The following is a 21,577-nucleotide window of genomic DNA, read 5'->3' as shown; positions in this document are numbered from 1 at the left end:
AGGCCTTGAGGGGCGCCAGAGTGAGGCAAGCGGGGAGGGCCGCGCGCCGCGCCTGACGCGCCCCGGCCATGGGGCCGCCCCCGTCCCCAGAGCGAGCGTTCGGGCCTCTTGCTCCGCCCGCGGGCGCCGGGAGCAGCCAGCAGCGGGGAGCCCGAGGCGGCGGTGCCGGGGTGGGTGAGCCGCCGCGCGCCTCGGGCCGGGCGAGGACCCCGGGCTGGGGGGCGGGCGGAGGCCGCTGGGGGGGCTGGTGTGGGGCAGGCCGCGCTCTGGGGGCCCGGGGTTCAGGTCTCGCTTGGGGGGAGAGCAGGGACGTGTGGTGGGAGGGGGGCAGAGAAGGCTTGGTCAACATCGGGCCCTTAGCAGCCGAGACGTGGCGAGGGAGGGGGCAGAGAAAGTTGGGACAGGATCGGGCGCATAGGAGCAGGGACGTGGGGAGGGATCGGGCTCTGTGAAGCAGGTGGGTGAGGAGGCAGGGGGGCATAGAAAGGTTGGACAGGATAGGGCCCTTTGGCAGGATCGGGCTCATAGGTGCAGGGAAGTGCGGGTGGAGGGGGCAGAGAAAGGTTGGGCAGGATCGGGCCCTTTGGGCAGGATCAGGCTCATGGGAGCAGGGATATGGGGAGGAAGGGGGGCAGAGAAAGGTTGGGCAGGATCGGGCTTGTAGGAGCAGGGAGGTGTTGTGTGTGGCTTGAGAGTGCTTGAGCGCCTCACATGGCAGCAGCGGCGCTTTTCATAGGACTCTGTTGGGGAGGCTCTGCCTCACCTCACACAGTGACAGTGCTTTCCAAGGACTCTGGGACCTCATGTCCCTTCTGGGGATGGGCTGTGCTGAGACGGGGACCCCACCGTTGAGCCTGTCCCCCTCCTAGGATCCTGCCCACCCCCCCCCCATAATGCCATCCCAGCACTGTTCACTATAACCAAATACTGTATTGTTATTAGAAAGAGTAAAAACATTACCCTGAAGCCTGGCACTAGTAAAGGCTATTTTGGCACAATTGCCAAGCACCTGAGCAGGACGGGGAGACGGTCTTGTGGTGTCTGAAGGGGTACACCTGATGCCATCCCCTTTACCTGTTGGTGCTCTAATTCATTAGTCTACAACCTTTTTCATTCCTGTATGTTGCCGCATCCCCGCAGCTGAGGCTTCGTGACCCCGTTGGGGTCCTGACCCTAAAGCTGAAGAACACTGGTCTGTATCAAAGAGGAGTTCTGAAATTGGCCCCCCATTGAATGATATATAAGGATTCTCCATCCTGTGAGAAAGTGTGTCATGTAGTTCTGTGCAAACTTTGTTTTTCAATTCACCCTGTCTCCATAGGACTAGATTATGCACCTTTGCAGTTGTTTATTTGGGAGTTTAATAGGGATTTCTGGGATTCTGCCATTAGGATGTGCCTTAGTGAGGTGAACCACATTTCAGACCCTTGGGTCAAGAGTTCTGCAGGTTCGCTGTCCCAAGTGCTGATGGAAGTTCAGTTTGCACTGGGAGACAGAAGGACCTGTGGAAAGCACTGGAGCTCTCTGGCTGTGTGCCCACCTTTCTGGGAATATCACTTGGCCTTGACCTATTTGGATGGAAACACTTGGCCTGCTTTCTCCACATGGCCTGCATGGCAGCCTGCCCTGTCAGCTTGCCAGATGTGCAAGTGCAAAAATCATTAAAAACAAAGGCAAAAGAGTCTTGGCATCCCTGTAGCAGGTGACACAAGAAAGGGTATTCCTTCCAGCAAGGACCAAGAGTGAGCTTTGTGAATTAGCAAAGCAAACCACTTGGATTGGAAGGCAGGAATTTAGTCTGTTTGAAATGTGAAGAAAGTCTTTTGCTTCAGTGGGCCTAGTCCAGATTAAATAGTGTTGAAGAATGAGGCTGAAGGATGACTGCACATTTACAACAGATAGTTTTCTGACAAGGTAGTTTTCTGAAAATGACACCTATGGAGTGGAAACAGCCAAAGCAGAGAGAACTCCCACTGCAAAATTAAAACATGGCAGTGGAACTCATGGGCCGGCTGTGAGGAAGAGAAACTTATGGCATTTTGTCTTAACCAGGTTGTGCCTGTTGTCTTGTGTGCTCCCTGGGGCATTTGGTGGGCCACTGTGAGATACGGGAAGCTGGACTAGATGGGCCTATGGCCTGATCCAGCGGGGCTCTTTTTATGTTCTTAACTACAATTCCCAGGAAACCTTGCAGGTCTCTTGTTATCTGGTCTGCTCCCTGGGGCATTTGGTGGGCCGCTGTGAGATACAGGAAGCTGGATTAGATGGGCCTCTGGCCTGATCCATTGGGGCTGTTCTTATGTTCTTAACTACAATTCCCAGGAAGCCTTGCAGGTCTTCTTGTTATCTGGTGTGCTCCCTGGGGCATTTGGTGGGCCGCTGTGAGATACAGGAAGCTGGACTAGATGGGCCTATGGCCTGAGCCAGCGGGGCTCTTTTTATGTTCTTATGTCCATAGGACTACCATAGGAATTGTACATTTCCACTATTATGAAACACTTATTTAACTCAGCTGTGTGCTAGAAACGGCAATTCTTGTAACAAAGCTAAACAGACTAAAAATGTTCCCAATATGTCCTGATCCCAATATGCTCATTTGAAAAAGTCTCACTGGGTCATTCCATGTCACATCATATACTTTTCTACCTCGTGTTCTTAGATTTTGATAAAAGCTTGTTGTACTTAAAGATCCTGCATAGTTATTGAAGAAATGCATTTTTTCAAATTTTTAAACTTACAGAGAAAAAAAATATTTAAGTCTTGTATTGGCAACCTTCAGTCTCGAAAGACTCTGGTATCGCGCTCTGAAAGGTGGTTCTGGCATAGCGTCTAGTGTGGCTGAAAAGGCCAATCCGGGAGCGACAATCCCTTCCACACCGGGAGCAAGTGCAGTCTGTCCCTGGTCTGTCTCCCTGGCTATGGGCCTTTCTTCTTTGCCTCTTTGCCTCAGACTGCTGGCAAAGTGTCTCTTCAAACTGGGAAAGGCCATGCTGCACAGCCTGCCTCCAGGCGGACCGCTCAGAGGCCAGGGTTTCCCACTTGTTGAGGTCCATCCCCAAGGCCTTCAGATCCCTCTAAATTTTCAATTAAAAAAAAATTAAACCCGTCCTGTTGCATATTGTATGAAGGCTCATTAAAAGGGCTTTAGAATTATACCTCCCCCAGTTCAATATCTCAACTGGTGTCTGAGTTACAGCTAGTTAAAGTATCACTAGCATGCCATTTTTTGATAAAATTTTGAACTTTTACGTAGCTATAAAATTTCAATTAAGGAATATAGGCTGCTAAAAATTGGTATGTTTGCATCACAGCATAGAACAAATGAGCACTCTAATTTCATAAAAATCTAAGGAGGTCAGTCTGAAACAGTGTGATGATTTGACGTGAAATGACCCCACTGTGTTTTATAGGTTGGCTCTTAAGTAAGTTTGCATTGTCACTTTAGAGCAGGGCTGCTTGAACCCCTGCCTGGGGGCCAAATCCAGGGTGACTGGACCTTAGCATTCCATCCCTGCACGGCTTGTTGCTCTGGGCAGTTGCATCTGCCTGGATATCCTGTCTCACAGCCTTCTGGGACTCTGGGCAACTGACGCGACTGCCCAGAGCTTCCTGGTCTACCCAGACAATGAGCCATGCATGGGTGGAACAGAAAGCTGCAGCCTGAACAGGGACCACATTCCAGGCACACAGCGGTTGCAAGTTTGGGCACCTCTGCTTAGAGTATGATCAGGCATTTCACTTGTTCCTTGAGGATGTCTTATTCATGCAGCCTGATCTTCCTTCAGAAAGTTCACTTATAATGGGAGTGCCAGTTGTGTCCCACCTGCACAGTGATCAGGTTCATGCCTGCCTAGCTTCAGCCTTGCTATAGGATTTGGTGCTCCCAGACCCTGATCTTATCTCAAAATCCATTTTCATAACTGATGATAAGATGGAGGTTTGTATTTCAGTACTTCCTCTTCTACTGAAGGGCTTGTGAGATCAGCCCTAACCTTTCTGTAGCAGAAGTGGTTTGGATTGCAGATAGGGTTAGGAGGGTTACTCCAACTTCCGGGTGGATGTATTCCAGGCCACCTGTCAGGCAGTTCATGTCATGCCACACGTATGAAGCAATATGTTTGAGAATGTGCAACCCAAATTTGCCATCCTTTCTGCCAATTTGTAAGAGTAAAGGGAATTTCTTAGGCTTGAGTGTAGAGCTTGTTGTGCTGGCAAGTAAAAGTCCTGAGCAAGCATAAAAAACGTGGAGTTGGGATAGCCCTGTTGTTGCAGGAATTTTGCACTAGCATTGACACTTCAAATCATAGTAGCAGTCTTCCTGTTAAATATTGCAACATGTGTTTTCAAGATAGGAGAAAAAATCCCAGGTATTCCTTAAATTATGATGCTGTGAGCTGTTGCTTAAAACTTGATAGTAGCATCTAAAGATGTAAGTTTTTCCCAGCTCTGTGCATGTATGCATTCAGTTCCAATTGACTATTTCAGATGGAGACCTTCTGTAGAAGCTTTTGAGAGGTGTTTGTGGACATGACCGTACCTGTGAGATGCCCATGAGCAAGAGTTCTACTTCATATGGCCCTCTTCCAGTAGGCCTGCCATGACAGCATTCTTCACCCACGTCCCCAACTGGATTCAAGATGCAAAGCAGGAGGAGCAGGAGACGGGGTGGAAACTAGTGCCCAGGCCCAAGGGCCGAGAGAGCGAGAGCCCAGGAAAATGCCAGTATGAGCTGTCAGGAGCCTCCTTCGCCAGTGTGGAGAAGCTGAGAGCAAATCCAGAGCAGAGGCCATACTGCTGTCCGCAGCTGCACTGTGGCAAGGCCTTTGCGTCCAAGTACAAACTCTACAGGTATGCTAGTGTGCTGGTGTCTCTAGGGGGGCGCGGGGGGGTGCGGGCCTCACCAGGTTACGTGCTGCGGGGGGGGGGGAGGTGACGCGCCATGCACCCCACCCCCTGCGCGCTTACCAAACGCGCGTTGCCACAGCCTCAAACCTGCAGCCAATTTCCTGCCCTCCCGAACTCGGCTGCAGTGACATCTAGTGGCGTGCGCATGTGTGAGCGACGCTAGAGGTCCCTGTTGCGTCTGCAACGCGGGGCAGAGACCTGTGAACCGAGACCACCAGACGTGCTTCTCCTGCCCCCCATTTGCCCCCAGCCCGCTCTTTCCCTTGCAACTGCAGACCACTCGGGCAGGGAGCGGTGCTTTCTTCCTTCTTCCGGTGCCAGGTGCGTTCCGGGCACGAAGTGGAACAATGAGTCATCACAGCTCAGCCAAGTGGCTCAGAGTTTGGGGGGGAGGAGCACCACCCCAATCCTGGCAGGAGGAAGAATAACCTGCTCTTGGAGGCTATAGATGGAAATTTTGATGAAGACTGTGGGGCAAATATAACATCCTTTGCAATAGCACGGGAAATACATCAGGACCCACTGTGCAAGGCTTCAGAGATTTGTCTCTCTGTTGTGGCCCATTTATGATTTGAATTGGATTGGTTGTGCTGGAAATGGCAGGTGGGTGAGTGTGGGAGGGTATTGAACTATATGGCCTTTGGTCCCCTTAAGTTCCAGAACTCTAAAAACTTGGCATCTATATTTGAATCCCTTTCCTAAAGATTCTTAGCATGGAATCTGTCATCTTTCTAGTGTGTTGGAGTGTGTGTGAAGAAGGCAGATTTCATGCTGCGGTCATTTGAAAAGCTAGTTGAAAAAAGACTGCAAATATTATAGGATGCGAGGTGGGAGGGGGGGAAGGCAGCTCATCTAAGAGAAGGAAAACTCTGATCCCAAACCTCCACTGCCTTGTGGCTACATCCAGTTATGGGAAAGGCTTCAGGAGTCAACCTCGAGGCAAAATCCGGAGCCGGAGTCCCTGAGGCAGTTCATGGCTGAACACAGTCACATTCTGGCAACTCCTGCGATGCCGCTGGAACCAACCGTATTGGCTTCTGCCTTTCCATTGGACCATTCCAGCAACGTGGAGAGGGGGGATTTGCTGCATGGGTAACAGCCTATCCTCCATACCTTCTTTACCCAGGCTTCGCGCACTGGAGAGGACACTCCAACTTCGCCATACGGCTTCGGCACAACACGGGAAGCAGCAGTTTACCGGTTATAAGTCTTCGCTCGATTGGTGTAGAGCGTGACGCCAGGGGCTGCTTCCGACGATGGGAGAGATCATTGCATCTCATTGGGCAGCTACCGCCCGCCTTAAGCTGGGCAGTCCCCAGTCAGTAAGGTGTTGCCTCGCCACGGTCCGTTAAAGAGACACTTTGCCAACAGTCTGAGGCAAAGAGGCAAAGAAGGAAGGCCCATAGCCAGGGAGACAGACCAGGGACAGACTGCACTTGCTCCCGGTGTGGAAGGGATTGTCACTCCCGGATTGGCCTTTTCAGCCACACTAGACGCTGTGCCAGAACCACCTTTCAGAGTGCGATACCATAGTCTTTTGAGACTGAAGGTTGCCAATACAAAATATTATCATATGATGAATCTGTCATTTGGCTGCATTTGGAATAATGTGTGAGGTTCTGGTTGTTGCACCTCAACAAGGATATTGTAGAACTGAAAGAGGTGCAAAAGAGGGCAACCAAAATGATCCGGGAGCTGGAGCACATTCCTCATGAGGAACGGCTACAATTTGGAACTTTTTAGCTTTGAAAACAGGTGATATGGGGGAACCTGATTGAGGTGTACAAAAGTATGCATGGAGTGGAGAGAGAGAGAGAAGTTTTCCTCCCTCCTGCTCTCACAATACTAGAACTAGGTGTTATCCAGCGAAAAGAGCAGCATAATCCTAACTTACACTGGAATGGGGAGGCCGGTGGACCTATGCTGTATCCAGCGCAGGTTTCGGGCTGGCTGTGGCTTGGCCCAAGGTAAGGGGAAATAATTCCCCTTGCCCCAGGTAGAGCTGCAGCAGCCCCAGTGGGTCTACTTGGATCTGTGCCACCCAAAGAGGTGGTGCAAATCTGAGCAACCTGGAGCTGACTCAGCCTGCCCAGGAATTCCAGTTTACCTTAAACTCTAGCCTCTCTCCTGTTGACTCCCAGTATTTTGATATCCTTTTGTACAGGATTTCATTCTGTCTTTTGGAGGGGCAGTCCTTGTAGACTTAGCTAGCCTTTTTCAAGATTTTTCTCTGTCATATCAGTTTTTGTATAATACTTACCTCAAGACATGCATGTGGCAGTGAGTTCCACATATTGTGCTTCCTGAACTGATCTCAGTCTAAGACATTGCCTTTTCTAATTTCAGTGTGTGCCTTGCGCTGGGTAAGTAGGAGAGCAGCCGGACTTCTCTTCATCATTCAGTATTTTGAAATACCTCAGTTGCATCTTCTGTTACTCTCCTTTTTCCAGAAAATGTGGCACAGTCTTTTCTCTTATGCAATCCTCATACTTGCAAGACTTGCATGTGGCAGTGAGTTCCACATATTGTGCTTCCTGAACTGATCTCAGGATTGGGGTTAGGATCCACCATAAGTGTCAGATCCTGGCAGTTGCGTCACTAGAGTTTGCGTCACCCGGTGTGGGATGCCAGCGGGTCACCCCCCAATGCAGTGGGCGGGGCAACACCCCAGGTGGTGGGCATGGTGATGTACCATCACTCCGCCTCCACTGGTTTTTTGGCTATACCTTTTGATAGAACAAAGATAGAACACATGCTGCATGAAATTGCGCATTGATTGATATTTAACATGCTGGTATTATTCCTCCAAACTGTGATTTTAGTGATTTTGATCACTAGTGGTGTCACCCCCCCAAGGGTGTCAACTTACTAACACCTTATTGCAGCAGTTCTCAAACTTTTAGCACTGGGACCCACTTTTTAGAATGACAGTCTGTCCAAGACCCACCAGAAGTGACGTCATGGTGGAAGTAATATCATCAGGCAAATTAAAACAAATAAGTATAAATAATTAAAGTAAAACAAATAATTAAATAAGCAGAAGCCAGCCCTGTTCCACCAAGTGAATTTCCTCTGTAGCCTGCCTGCAATAAGATGACCCCCCCCCCCCAAAAAAAAAATCAGTAAGGTTTTCAGTCCCACCCAGTACCCAGTTCAATTTAACAAGTTCTGTTTAAACCAGATCACTGCCAGGATCCACCTGGCTTTGCAAGTCTCTAAAAGGTTCACCTTATCAGCTGAAGCCTCTGTTTTGATCATTTTTAGTGGGGGGGGGGGGCTGCCTTCTGGAGCACTTGTTTAGCTGCAGGTGCATAGGATCAGGACCATTCTAGTAGCCTTGCACTTCCCTTCACCTGATCTTCCACATCAGCCAAGGCATATTTGCTTACTGGCGAGTAAACGTGACCATGAGGCTTAGTTTCACTTTCCATAGGGCGCAATACATTCATCTGCTTGGAGGGAGGGACTTCCTTCTCAGGTGTTTTTGGGGGCTGCATTCATTGGATCAGGACCATTCTGTTGTCGTTGGATTCCTCTCAGCCTGCCCTTTCTGACGCACTAAGGCAGGTTCGCCTACTCGCAAATAAACACGCGATACAGCTCAATTTCACTTTCCATAGGGATCCGTGCATTTTTTGTTCTCCAGGTTTTTGGCCATAACTATTGATAGAAAGGGGATATTTCACTCTGGTTTTTTGCATTGCATTCTGCTCGAAATTCCGCATCCAACGGTACATAATATGATGGGGTTACTCCTAACCATCATGATTTTAGCGTGTCACTTCCCCCAGTACGCGTCACCCCCAGTATGCGTCACCCGGTGCGACCTGCACCTCCCTAGCGACGCCACTGGATCCTGGCCCCACCTCCCACTCCCTGTCTGCCTGCCCACAGGCCCACTTGCTGCCCGCCCTCTGCCCACCCCATAACGCCTCTCCCCCACACCAGCTGAGCTTGGCCAGCACGAACTTACTGGGCTTCAGCACAGCAGAGGCTGGATACAGCCTCCATGGGCTGACGCACACCCTTGTGCTGGCCCAGCTGACGCTGGAGTGGGTGCAAACGTATTTTACAGCACATTTGCAACCCTTCCGGGCTGGTGCAAAGGATTTGCATCGGCCCAACAAGCACTTAGGATTGCGCTCTGAGTGGCACAAGATACAGGATGGACAAAACAAGGCATTTTGCACAGAGCACAATCAGTCTGTGGAATTGATTGCCACAAAGTGCAGTGATGGGCACTAGCTCAGAGAGCTTTAAAAGGGAATTGGACAGATTCGTGGGGGACAAGTTTACCAATGGCTAGGAGTCATGATGGCTGTGTGCTGCTTCCGGGTTTGGCAGTGGTGGGCCTCTGAATGTCAGTTGCAAGGGAGCCATGGTGGGAGAGGAGTCTGTTTTGCTCTGCTGCTCATGGCTTCCCAGAGGCTCCTGTGGGAAACGATGCAGGACAAGATGAGCCTTTGATCTCATCTAGCAGGACTTTTCTTACGTTGCAGCCCACAGTGGAGCTGGACCCCGCTGAACCAGCTGGGAGTGGGTGGGTAGGTAAGCCTGTTGTAATCCATGCTGTTTTGTTCCCCACTCTAAGGCACCTGGCCACCCACTCTGCCCAGAAGCCCCACCAATGCATGTACTGTGAGAAGATGTTCCACCGCAAGGACCACCTTCGCAATCATCTTCAGACACATGACCCCAACAAAGAAGCTCTCCACTGCCCAGAGTGTGGCAAGAACTACAACACCAAGCTTGGCTACCGGCGTCACCTGGCCATGCATGCTGCTGCCAGCGGTGACCTCAGCTGCAAAGTGTGCATGCAGATGTTTGAAAGCACCCAGGTCCTCCTGGAGCACCTCAAGGCTCATTCCCGGAGGCCATCAGGCAGCGTGAAGGAAAAGAAACACCCGTGTGACCACTGTGATCGGCGTTTCTACACCCGCAAGGATGTTCGGAGGCACCTGGTTGTGCACACAGGCCGGAAGGACTTCTTGTGCCAGTACTGTGCCCAGCGCTTTGGTCGCAAAGACCACCTGACCAGACATATGAAGAAGAGCCACTCCCAAGAACTGTTGAAGATCAAGGCGGAGCCAGTGGACATGCTGGGCCTTCTCAGCTGCAGTTCATCTGTAGCCGTGAAGGAAGAGCTGAGCCCCGTCTTGTGCATGGCGTCCCGGGATGTGATGAGCAGCAAGAGTTTCCCTGGGATGCTGCCCATGGGCATGTATGGCACGCATGTCCCCCCCATGCCCAGCTCAGGAATGCCCCATTCTTTAGTCCCCAGTGCTCTGCCGATGGGCATGAGCTACCCTCTGGAATCTTCCTCCCCGCCACAACCTCCCCCCAAATACCAGCTTGGATCTACCTCATACTTGCCTGACAAACTACCCAAAGCAGAGGTGGACAGCTGTTTGGCAGAGCTGCCTGGAGGCCTGTCACTTGTGCCTGGTGAGCCCTCCTCGTCCTCTCCTCAGCCTGCTATCCTGGAGGAGACTCTGCTTCCCAAGAGCCCTGCTCTGCTTTCTGAGGCACTCTGTGCTGCTAACATGGACTTCTCCCATCTTCTGGGTTTCCTCCCCTTGAACCTTCCGCCATGCAACCCCCCCGTGTCTTCAGGGGGGCTGGTCATGGGTTATTCACAGGGAGAGGCCCAGTCACTCCTCACTGCTTTGCCGCCACAGGAGTCCCCGGGGGCCACAGCCTCGCTTGGCTTTGGGGCCCTTCATTCATTGCCCTCGGTGTTCTCTCCCAATTTGGGTGCAACCACCTTGCCACGTTTCCACCAAGCATTCCAGTGAGACTGCTGCAGAGCAGAGCTTACCTGGACACATGAATGGGGTACTGGGTGGAGTGCTCGAGGACTGGAGTTGCCGTGTGTACTTTGCTGTGTACCTCAGTCCTGGAGAGTGAGTAGGTTACAGCAAGTAGAATTTCAGGTATTTTGTTAATCTGGTTTTTGTTAAATCAGGAGTGACACTTCACACTGACCTTCGCTTGGGCCTTCTCGCCTTGTTCCACTTTAGAGGAAGTTGAATGTGAGGCCTGTCTCAAGTTAGGGCCCAATGTTCGTTCTGCATTTTCGGATCTCAGTTGAACCAGGCAGGCTGGAAAGAGGCTGCCTTCCACTTCCACAATCCCCTTCCATCATCATCTCGGCTAGTTCTGCCCATGATACTTAGTCTGTGTCGTGCGCAGGTGCAAAATTTCCTTTCTTTCTGCAAAACTGCTTCATTAGAGATTCCTGTTTTTACACAACCCCAGATCCTTTTCTCATTGTTACAAATCAGGAAGAGCCAGGGACACAGTTCTTGTTCCTGGAATAGCTAGCACACTGTTTACACAATGAAATCAGGTTGCCCTGATTTCACTTCACTACTTCTTCCATTTCTTCCCCTATGGGGAAAATAAACTGACTTTGGATTGCTTCAGCTTTTGCCAATGTAGCTGACTGCTCTGTGAATACTTCCTTCAAATCTCAGTGCGGGTCAGAAGGATCCTGCGACATAACAGGTCCTGTTTGCTTTTGTGTGTGTGAGAGTGAGCAGTATTTCCCAAAGTGTGTGTAGGGGCAGAGAGCCATGTTTTGGCTCTCTGTGGACCATATTTTGTATCTGTGGACTTGACCATTCTAAAGAAAGCTTTGGGGTGTGTTCCCATTTCTGTGGCTTCCACTCTGTCTTGGACTTGATACTGATCCTGGGCCATTGCTAGATAGTTAAGAAGTGGCCAGGCCAGACAGAAGTCAGGAGCAGAGAGGCTACAGTGCAAAAGCAAGTCCAGTTGGTAGGAATCCTGAAAAGTTGGCTCAACTCAGTAGAGGAACCTGCCAAGCTCTGCTTTGAAATAGCTACACCCTGTCTTGGCAAGCCCTGCCCACAGTAGAGTATATAAGAACCTCATAATTTGGGGTGGTCAGGGCTTTCACAGAAACGAATGGGATGACAACCAGCTGATGCAGTCTCCAGAATTCTCCACCCTAATCTCATCTGTCCCTCTCTTGAGGAATATGGTGTCCAGGTAGAATTAGGGCTGTTTTGTGGGTTTAATTGAGAAGAAAACTTGATCCTGCATAATTACAGGAAACCATAGAAGAATGCTGTGGCTTTGTGCTCCTGATCTGAAGGTGGGGCTGTAAGAGGTGCTTTGTCATCCCTTGCAACCTGATAATGTCAGGAGGACATAGAGTTGGCGCACGGCACATGGAAGCTGAACCCTCCAGTGCTCAGTCTCCAGTTGTTCCTGACTTTCTGCTTCTCCAGCATCAATTAATGGGCTGACCTTGTTCCTCTTTGCTTCTGATCCACTTTTCTTGCCCCTTTTACAGTTTACAGCCCTTCCTCAGCTGCCTGCTTGGATTGTTCTACTGGTGCCTGTATCTCCGCGAATGCCTCAAGATGTGGGTTCCCTTCCACATTCTGAATTTTCACGTGGTGACCTCAGATCCCAAATGTGCACCTCTTCAGTATGATAAAACTGGAGAGTCTTTCTTTTGTCTGTTCAGGAATTCTGAGCCTACCTCTACAGTGGTTCTGCAGATGCAGTCATTGGGCTCTCTGGAGCCCCCTTCATCTTCAGCAGATGCATAGAAAACTTGCCTACTAATTCATGTTAATTCCAGTTTACTTTAAGCTCTAGCCTCTCTCCTGTTGACTCCCAGTATTTTGATATCCTTTTGTACAGGATTTCATTCTGTCTTTTGGAGGGGCAGTCCTTGTAGACTTAGCTTAGCTAGCCTTTTTCAAGATTTTTCTCTGTCATATCAGTTTTTGTATAATACTTACCTCAAGACATGCATGTGGCAGTGAGTTCCACATATTGTGCTTCCTGAACTGATCTCAGTCTAAGACATTGCCTTTTCTAATTTCAGTGTGTGCCTTGCGCTGGGTAAGTAGGAGAGCAGCCGGACTTCTCTTTATCATTCAGTATTTTGAAATACCTCAGTTGCATCTTCTGTTACTCTCCTTTTTCCAGAAAATGTTGCACAGTCTTTTCTCTTATGCAATCCTCATAACTTCACTACCTCAACACTTGTAATAAATTGTACCATCTTCAGAAATGGCATTTGATTTCTGAACATAGCTGATTCTAGAGATTCACGGGTTGAGTTTCCTGTGTCTCATCACTTTTCTGGCTTTTACCAAGCTTGCCTGCTTGCTCCTTCCAGTTTATTTTCTGGCAAAATTTGACCCAGGAGAATTTTCCAGATTCTGGTCAATATTTCACTGAACAACTATTTCACTGTTGACTTTTATCTCTTAGCTTCATTGTCCCACATATAGCTAAGGTTTGTCTAATTTGGAGCGCTCTTATATTCACATTTATACCAAAATATTCTTTGTTAGTAATCGAGCAGGGGATAGGGGGAGAAAATTGCAGTGGATTTGTTTAGCAGTAGATGCGAAGTTGGTTCGCACACGGATGTAGTGGGTCAGGCGGTTTGTCTACCAAATCTGGTCTTCTGTTTCAGCAACATGTATTTGGCTGCTATCCAAAAGTAGTGGTGTTCTTAGTGGTGGCACTCTACACCTGAACTACTATACTGTTTATTGCATTTGTTGTTCATGATGTCTGTTCTGTCCAGCCACAGTATGAAAAAGAAATTCTACACAAATATGCTTCTTGCTAGCATCAGCAGTAGCAGGAGGTAGTGGAGCAAAAGTGAAGAGGGCCTTGAGTGACTTGAACCACCTATTTGAGTTAAGGTCAGCAGCAGCGAGTCACCGTCTGTCATTCCAAACTGTCTACTTTCCAGCTTCAGTGTTCAGACAATAGCTTTGCAAGGAGTTGGAGACATTATTACAGAGTTGTCATTGCCACAATACATGCAGCCATTTTGGGGGGGGGGGGTCTACCATGGTCATATTAAAGCTTTGAGTTTTTTGGGGGTGGGTGGGGTTTAATAAAGACTGAACTGCTGTCCACATATCTGCACAACTAGCCTTCCAAAGAGGGGAAAAAGAGTACAATGTCAACTCTATCATGGTCAAGAACTTATCACTGCTGCCTTACTTTATAGTGAGGCTTCTTGGTGTAAGAACTTGAGTTAACAGACCACCTTTTACCCAAAGAAAGCAAATTTATATATTTTGTGTATATAAAGCTCACCATCCTATTCTGGCATCTTCCAGACAGTGTGCATTTTTGCAGAATGGGCACATATGCCTAATCCAGTGGGTTGTACCCTAAATGTAGTTAGTCATGCATAAGGAAGTTGGAACTTGATTTTGATGGGCCTGTCTGTCATTAGTAATTTAGGGCCTGAGCCTATCCAACTTTCCAGTGACTATTTATTTGCAGTGTAGCCCTGAGGTAAGGGAATAAACATGCCTTTACCTTGAGGGAGGCTTCCATGTCTGCGCCTCCCCTCTGCAGGATGCAACACGCTTCCTGTTAGCATGACTGCATCAGCACTGGAAAGTTGGATAGTATCAGGCCGTTATCTTAGGATGCAACTCAGGAGGAGGAGGGTTTTTTTTAAAGAAGAACGTTGAACATTTAATTTCACATTTTTGGGAGTGACACTGACGGGACCTGAAGCTGTTTTCCAGCTTGCCTAGTTGGTTTCGCCACTGGGACCAAGGGCAGTAGGGAATTATCAAGCTGTTCCCCCCCCCCCCACTTCTCTATATTGTACGATTACAAAGGTATTGGTACTAGCTCAGAGTTAATGCCAGGGTAGAATTAAGGGAAAGTTCATTCTCATTCTTCAGAAAAGATACTTGTAATACAAAAGCCTCAGTTACTGGACCACCTGAAACATTAATTTGAATGTTCTGGGACTCTTGCCTAATACTGATACCTGATACTCCTCTTTTCCTAGGCATAAGGGTGGCTACTGTTCTCACCATTATTAGACCTGGAGGCAGATGGTTCGTGGAATAACTGTTCTGGTAATAAGTGGGTGGGAGGCGATTTCATTCGTGTTAAACTACTGATTGTCAATTTCATTGAACCTCTGGCTGCATAAAAAGAACCGATTGGCTCAAATTCACCCATTTGTCAAGTGATGCATTATGTTAATCAAAAAAGCCGTGACCTATCATAACCTTGATAACTGCATCATGTTTTAAGACTGAGATGTACATTGTGCTAGTTGCATGAAGCAGAATGGGAGTTAAAGGACTTGTTCCTGTTGCAAAGAGATGAGCCCTACCACTACCATCTCTTTACATATCCTATGTGATCACATGATGCATAAACATGTTAAATCCCTTCATGACATGAGAATCCTAGTGAAGCAATTTTGCCCCAGAGCACTGATGTGGTATTTTGCTTGCATGGTACAATCTGATATTTACTAAGCTCTGGTGCACTACTGAAGGCCAAATTTTTCCTTAGGGTGGTGAGGATTTCTTGAAGCAACATGCACCATACAAAACAGGTGTGTGAAATCACCTTGAACCTTTCTCATGTCACAGTAATGGGTAAATTGACTGAAGTGACCTCTGCTGCCAATTCTTTTTGGCAGCCTAATTCTCATTTGGTGTCCCTTTTTACACTCCCTGTTGTGAGGAAGCAAGTACTGCTTCCTCTAGTTTTATTTGTGCAGATGTTATAACAACTCCACTCAGCCCCAGCTAGACACTTCAGGAACTGAGAAAACTGACAGGTGTTTCTAATTAGTGCTGGACCTGCCATGGTTTTTTGCTCTCCTAGTTTGTACATCATCTTTTACAAATGCCAATGCATGGGAGCTTCCATCACACATTTAGGTCCCAAACCAAGCAGTTTCTTCCCTTTTGATTAGACAAATCTGATTTTCTTATATTGCTAGTCTGGATATAGGCCTATTTACCAGAACAGTAAACACATCAAGTTACAGGTATCATCTCCTCATTTAAGTGGCACACCATAAACTTGTAGCTCTTTTTTCCCTCTAGTGATAGCAAGGTGCTTCTAATTTGGGAATAAAATCTGACATAGTGTTGTTATCCTTGGAATCTGATCCTAGCCTTGTGTGCTAAGGACAAAGCATTGTGGGTTCTTCACTGTATTTCAAAGATTTCTTCTGTGCCCCATCCCAGTGTATTTTCTGAATACACCCCTCACAAGTATTGGAATTAGCTTCTAAAATATGATTGTTGTGGTCTTGTCCTTTAGAAAGTGGCAAATGACAGAAATTATGTATAGTCTTTCAGGAGTAAAATATCTGCTGAATCACCAACCAAAAGTTCTTTAGATTCTGTTCTTAAACTGATCCAAGTGAGCTCTGCACTAAGAATCTGATGTACAGTGTGTTGGCTGTATGTGCACTGCATACTTGGCTCTCTGATGTGGGAGAATTAGGAAAAAAAAGTGGTTGAAAATAGTTTAGATTTGGGGAGAGTGCCAGTGGGTTGGGGAAAAGAGTGTATTTTTTGTTAAGCCCTCTGGGTTACTCTGAGGTACAAGTCACTTCAGGACTTTCTGCATTTTGTACAGCAATAGCTCTAGTTTTGAGACAGCTCAGAAAATGAGAGTTACCTCTATTGAGCATTCTGCCTAGAGAAAGCAAAGATTGATATTTTGTCTCAAGAGACCTACCTTCTCCCTACTATGGTTTACCAAGTTCACTGTCATGCTCCAGCACCCTTCAGCCCAGCATGTTAGATGGTGTATTTGCGATGAGGAAGACACACGAGTGGCCACACGAATGGGTTTTTCTATAATCCTGAAAGGCTGGAATTGTGAGTTTGAAACGACTGCCTTCTCCTGTCCCAGGAGGGTATTCTCAGCCCATTAAATTCCTGGGTGTTTTACGTTGTCTTAAATATTAGAGCTTTGGGGTTTTTTTGTTTTTTTTTTTAAAAGAATGTTTAAATGTAAAGTGTGTTAACCAAGATTTTACTGCTACATGTGATGAAGCTTTGCTTTAGAGCAGGGGGTGGGCTGGGACAGGCCACCTCTTGTGAGCTGCCACCATGTACCTGCTGCTTGTGATAGTTGCCATGTTTCCTTAATGAGACTACACCTGTATATGTATGCAAAGGGTTGTAAGGGAACAGGGTGATGGCTGTGCCCTGTGAGAGAGGGTAACTGGTACAGGAGAATTAGGCTTAGTGGCCTACAGACACACCCACCCCCAATGGGGGAATGAAAGCCTTGAAGTGTGTGGATTTTGCCTGATGGCAAGAGGGTTGAAAATGCTCAGGGTTCAGCCTAGAAGGAACTGGCCTCTATTTCAGTGGAAGCCTTATGAAGTCGGATGCATTTATCTTTTAGGAAAGGGACAGAGGCCATCAAAATCCTTCTTCAGCGAGCCAGGAATCTGGCCTTGAGTAGAGAGGTGTGTGGAGAGAGTCTAAGAATGCTTTGTCATATGAATCATTTCCATAGGACAGATACCTATTCCTCTGAAGAAACAAGGCTTGTTCTACTGAGTATTCTTGTTGTCAAAACAAGCTAGTGACCCTGCTTTGCGCAAGAGCATATTTCTTTAGTGTTCTTGCTCCAAGCAGCTGAGCAGGCCCAGAACCCTTTGGACTTCTGCAAGGAGCTGACCTCTCTGGCCCAGCTGAGCCATACCAGTCTAATCTTTCCCAACCTGTCCTTCCCTCAGCTATAACTACTGGGATTCTCTAGGCCCAAAGGTGGACTTCTCAAACAAATCTAGCACTTTTATAAACACAGTAAATAACCTCTTCTTTACCTGAGTAATTTGGGATGACTTATAAGTCAATTTTTAAAACTGTAAAGACTGAAGTGCCATTAGGAGATGTACAGTTCATCACTGTTCAGTTTTAGCTTTTCCTTTTGTCTTACAAAATTAAGTCCAAAATAAGAGGGTGTGTGGTTTTTTAAAAAACAAAATTGCTTATTAAAGATGTTTGAAGTAGCAGTGTGTTTGTGTCTTTGGGGAACAAGACCACAGTTAGGAATATGCCCACTGATTGCCCATTTAAATTCTAGACTACTACCTGCTACCGCCCTGTTCATCACACAAGGTGCATGCACTGAATCCCTTGAATCAGTGGTTCTCAGACTGGTGGGTTGGAGTCCAGCAGTTTGTGTAAAGGTCGCTGGTCCCTGGAAGGGCAGCAGCCCAATCTCCAGGATCACACTGCTGGGAGGGGCGAGGAGCCCTGCACAGCCTTCTGCAGGGCTTTCCAAGGCTTAGAATCTTCAAACTGCAGAGGGCTGTGCAGGGCTCCCCGCACCTCCTGGAGCCTGCAGAAGTCTGCAGGGAGTGAAAGTAAGTGAAAATACTCCCCTTGTGCCCCCCCCCCCCCAGTAATGTGATCCTGGAGATTGTGTCACTGCCCTCACTCCTCCCTTGCAAAGATTTACTTAGGAAGTAAAGCTCCCTAAAAGTTTGAGAAGCACTGCCTTGGAGGATAGGAACTTTAGACAAATGATTTATTTATATGTATTTTTGTCCTGCCTTTGTCCCCATAGAGCAGGGGTGTCCAAACATTTTGGCAGGAGGGCCGCACCATCTCTCCGACACTGTTGGGGGCCGGGGAAAAAAATTAATTTACATTTAAAATTTGAATAAATTTACATAAATGAATATATTAGAGATGGAACTTATATGAATGAATGAAGGTCTTGCAGTAGCTCAAGGCCTTGCACAAAGCAAGGCTGGCCTTTCCTTTGCGGCTGATGCTGTATCGCAGCGGTGAAACAGCAAGTAGTGGAGGGAGCCCTCATCCCACAGCTCACACAAGAGGTTGAACAGTTGCCCTCAAGCTGAGAGCCGTTGTGTCAGGCCAGCATGGGCTCCAGCAAATCTCCGGAGGGCCAGATGCTCATTGGAGACTGGGGGCTCCCTGAGGGCCGGATTGGAAGTCCCCGAGGGCCGCAAGTGGCCCCCGGGCCGGGGTTTGGGCACCCCTGCCATAGAGGGAACCAGATTAATAAAAAGGGAGCAACAGTGGTGACATGCATGTTGTGCAGTTGCCAAGCACTAGCAAAGCTTTCATATGGGCACAACATTTATTTGCTTAAATCTTGATTTATGTATGAAGTGGCTGCTAGTCTCTCGCAAGGCTCTGCTTTGTGCTCCCTCCTCCCCATTCTTTGATCAGAATGAACTTCTGCCACCAGCGCCGCTATCTGCAGGTTGCACTTTAAGATGCAAACCGCGAAGGTACAGCTGCTCACCATTAGTTATTTTGCCACATATTCTACAAAACTGGCAACAGGACAACAGCATATTTATTTACAGTTGGGCTCAAACAATACATTAAAAAATACAAGGACTAGAGTGGAAGATAAAAATACAGCAGATCTGAGCTGGGAAACCTTTGGGTTCAGAGGGAAAACACTCAAGTACAGGCAGCTCTCATTTCACATGGGTTTGATTTTGAAATAGCACACTTTGCAAATTACCCAAACCTGATTCACACACTCTAATTTTCAAAACATGGTAAAACTTGCCAGCACTCCTGCACATTTAGCTGGCTTTGTGCGCATTCATTGGATTTTTGATTTAATCAACACATTTCAGAAATGTATAAAACAAGAGGTGCCTGTATCCAAAAACCAGCGCAAATCAAAAGAGTTCGCAAAGGAATCCCACAGCACAAGTAACAAATTCCATGGTTGCCCTTTGTCGAACTTTAGCTCTTGGCAGATGTGGCCTTCATGTGAGAGAGACAACTGAAGAATGGAACAAGGCAGGTCTGCAGTGCCCTTCATTCTTTATCCTCTAAGATAAGGGCAGCATCCAGAGTTGCTCCCTGTGGAGTGTTCCACTCCTGCAAACCAAGAGAAGGCTCCTTCCCCAAGAATGCTCCTTCTGTTCTTGCTGGGAGCCTGCAGTAGGGGCACATTACTGTAGCTGCCACCCTTAGATTTTGCTTACATTCATGGGAACGCAATCAACAATGCTTCCATGCAATCATGTCAAATTCAGAGATGATTTTTGAAAATTTAAAAACACTGCAAACTTACCATGTGATAGAAATGCAAGTTTTTTTTTTAAAAAAAAAACGTGTTCTCAGAGATACATCCATAGATTTCTTCCATAGACTCCCCCCTTCTGCTGCTACTTTTTTCCTGTTGTTACAAGGTATTCACGAAGAGTTTTTTACCTCCTGGTCTTCAGCAAAATTGACTGTTGGAACCAAGTTTTAAACCTGAAGAAAAGTCACTGTAACTTGGGTCTCAACCAGCCCATGATTAACTTGGTCTAACATAATTTTTTAAAAGTCAAATCAATGTTAATTTTAATCACATACAGAAAAATGTTGTTTGCCTCCAGTAAATGAAATTAGGTTGCTTGGAAACCTGTACAAGTAATACCCAAACACAGCTACATCTACCTTGGAGAGATTGAGGCCTATTGTTCTTGGTCAAGACATGGTTGACAGCATAAGCCTTTACAATAATAAACTGCCCTACAATTTTCATTCCCACCAACAGGAAAAGATGTGGGGAGGGCAGACTGGCTAATTCATGAATACCTTAGTTGTCTCAGACACATGCAGCAGTTGAGCAAAACCAACCAGAACAAAATGTGACAAAACCAGATAGGAAATGAATACAGATCAGCCAAGACTGCAGGGAATGATGGTTGAAGAAATAAAGGAACAACTATTTTCTCTCTTGGAAAAGAAACTACCACAAAATTCTTCCAGTTCCTTCTCCTCTTCCACACAGCTGTTCCCAGCTCCCGAGCCATGGTCTTCTTGGCACAAAAAACAGAGTTTGTCTGGACAAGTTTTCTAACCCACATAGATGCAACAGCTACTAGGAAGGATCCTCCTTCCATTTCCAAAATACGGCAGTTTCACTTGATCCTTTTATCATGGACAGCTTGCCGGAACAAGACTAGTGGTTTCTCTCCCCTCCAGTCTCCAGCAGCTCACAGACACAGAATCAAGGAGATGGGTGAAGCAGAGCAGAAGATCACAGTTGGAAAGCCCTCCATGAAAACTTTGCACTTGTCTAGTTCTGAAATGACACCTCCATGGAACCAGAACAGACAGTTGCTGAAGCTAGAGCAGGCCATGTTTATGAAGAAAACAGAGTATTCCAAATTCTCTGTCTCTGATAATACAACTACTGCTGTCTTTTTCCAAGCCCAGACCCAGCCAAAGTATACTTTGCAGTAACAAAGGAGGAAACCACCAACCCCACCTCAACTCCATACCAGTTTCACAAACCACTGCAGTCTCATGTTATTGTTTTGACATAGAAAATGAATTAAGACAAAAATTACTCATCAAGAGGGATGCTTCTCAGTTTTTTTTGTTTTTTAAAAAAAGGAAATCCCTTATAACCGGAATAGGATAAAGTTAAAATGCAAAGTATCTACACACCCATCCCACCAGGAGATTCCCCAGACTCCACAGACTGTGCCAAGATTACATTCCAAATGTTGAACTATTTTATTTCTCATGTCCCGTTCAACGGGTTTTCCTTCCTTGGGAGAAACAGGAAACTTCCCCACTTCTTTCCTAGAAGGATCGGAGAGGTCGGCTTTGTGCTGCACTGTGTCAGAGCATAGTCAATCTATTTTCACAGCAGCATAGATCTTGCGGACAAACATGTAGGCTGCATAGAAGCCGATGGTTCCCGTCAGGAGCCAGAAGGACAGCACCATGAGGGCTGTGTAACCAAAGTACAGCAAAGAGGGAATGAACTCGACGATGTCCAGCTGGAAGAGGAAACCAGAATGAGGCCAGGCATAAAGGTACCCAAACAGTCAGATTAGATGATGGCGGGAGGGGGAAGAACAGCACAAGAAGTA

General features: G+C 47.3%; 2 protein-coding genes across 2 annotated transcripts in view; one reads left to right on the top strand and one right to left on the bottom strand.

The window, feature by feature from the left end:
- The first annotated feature begins 4 nt into the window (after positions 1 to 4).
- PLAGL2 (PLAG1 like zinc finger 2) lies at positions 5 to 13,659 on the top strand. The gene is made up of 3 exons (XM_066625330.1): positions 5 to 170; positions 4,486 to 4,848; positions 9,497 to 13,659. Exons 2-3 carry the CDS (start codon positions 4,598 to 4,600, stop codon positions 10,698 to 10,700), a joined length of 1,455 nt encoding a protein of 484 aa, XP_066481427.1. The 5' UTR covers positions 5 to 170; positions 4,486 to 4,597; the 3' UTR covers positions 10,701 to 13,659.
- Positions 13,660 to 19,016: 5,357 nt separating this feature from the next.
- TM9SF4 (transmembrane 9 superfamily member 4) overlaps positions 19,017 to 21,577 on the bottom strand; it is a 29,534-nt gene continuing 26,973 nt past the window's right edge. Inside the window, exon 18 of the mRNA XM_066625018.1 lies at positions 19,017 to 21,484. Coding sequence (XP_066481115.1) covers positions 21,335 to 21,484 — 150 coding nt within the window. The 3' untranslated portion in view covers positions 19,017 to 21,334. The remainder of the gene's footprint in view (positions 21,485 to 21,577) is intronic.

Source organism: Tiliqua scincoides, chromosome 4 (assembly GCF_035046505.1).
Source record: "Tiliqua scincoides isolate rTilSci1 chromosome 4, rTilSci1.hap2, whole genome shotgun sequence".
Classification (NCBI taxonomy): domain Eukaryota; kingdom Metazoa; phylum Chordata; class Lepidosauria; order Squamata; family Scincidae; genus Tiliqua; species Tiliqua scincoides.
Note: the sequence above shows the minus strand (reverse complement) of the source record. Positions and strands in the feature narration are given on the sequence as shown.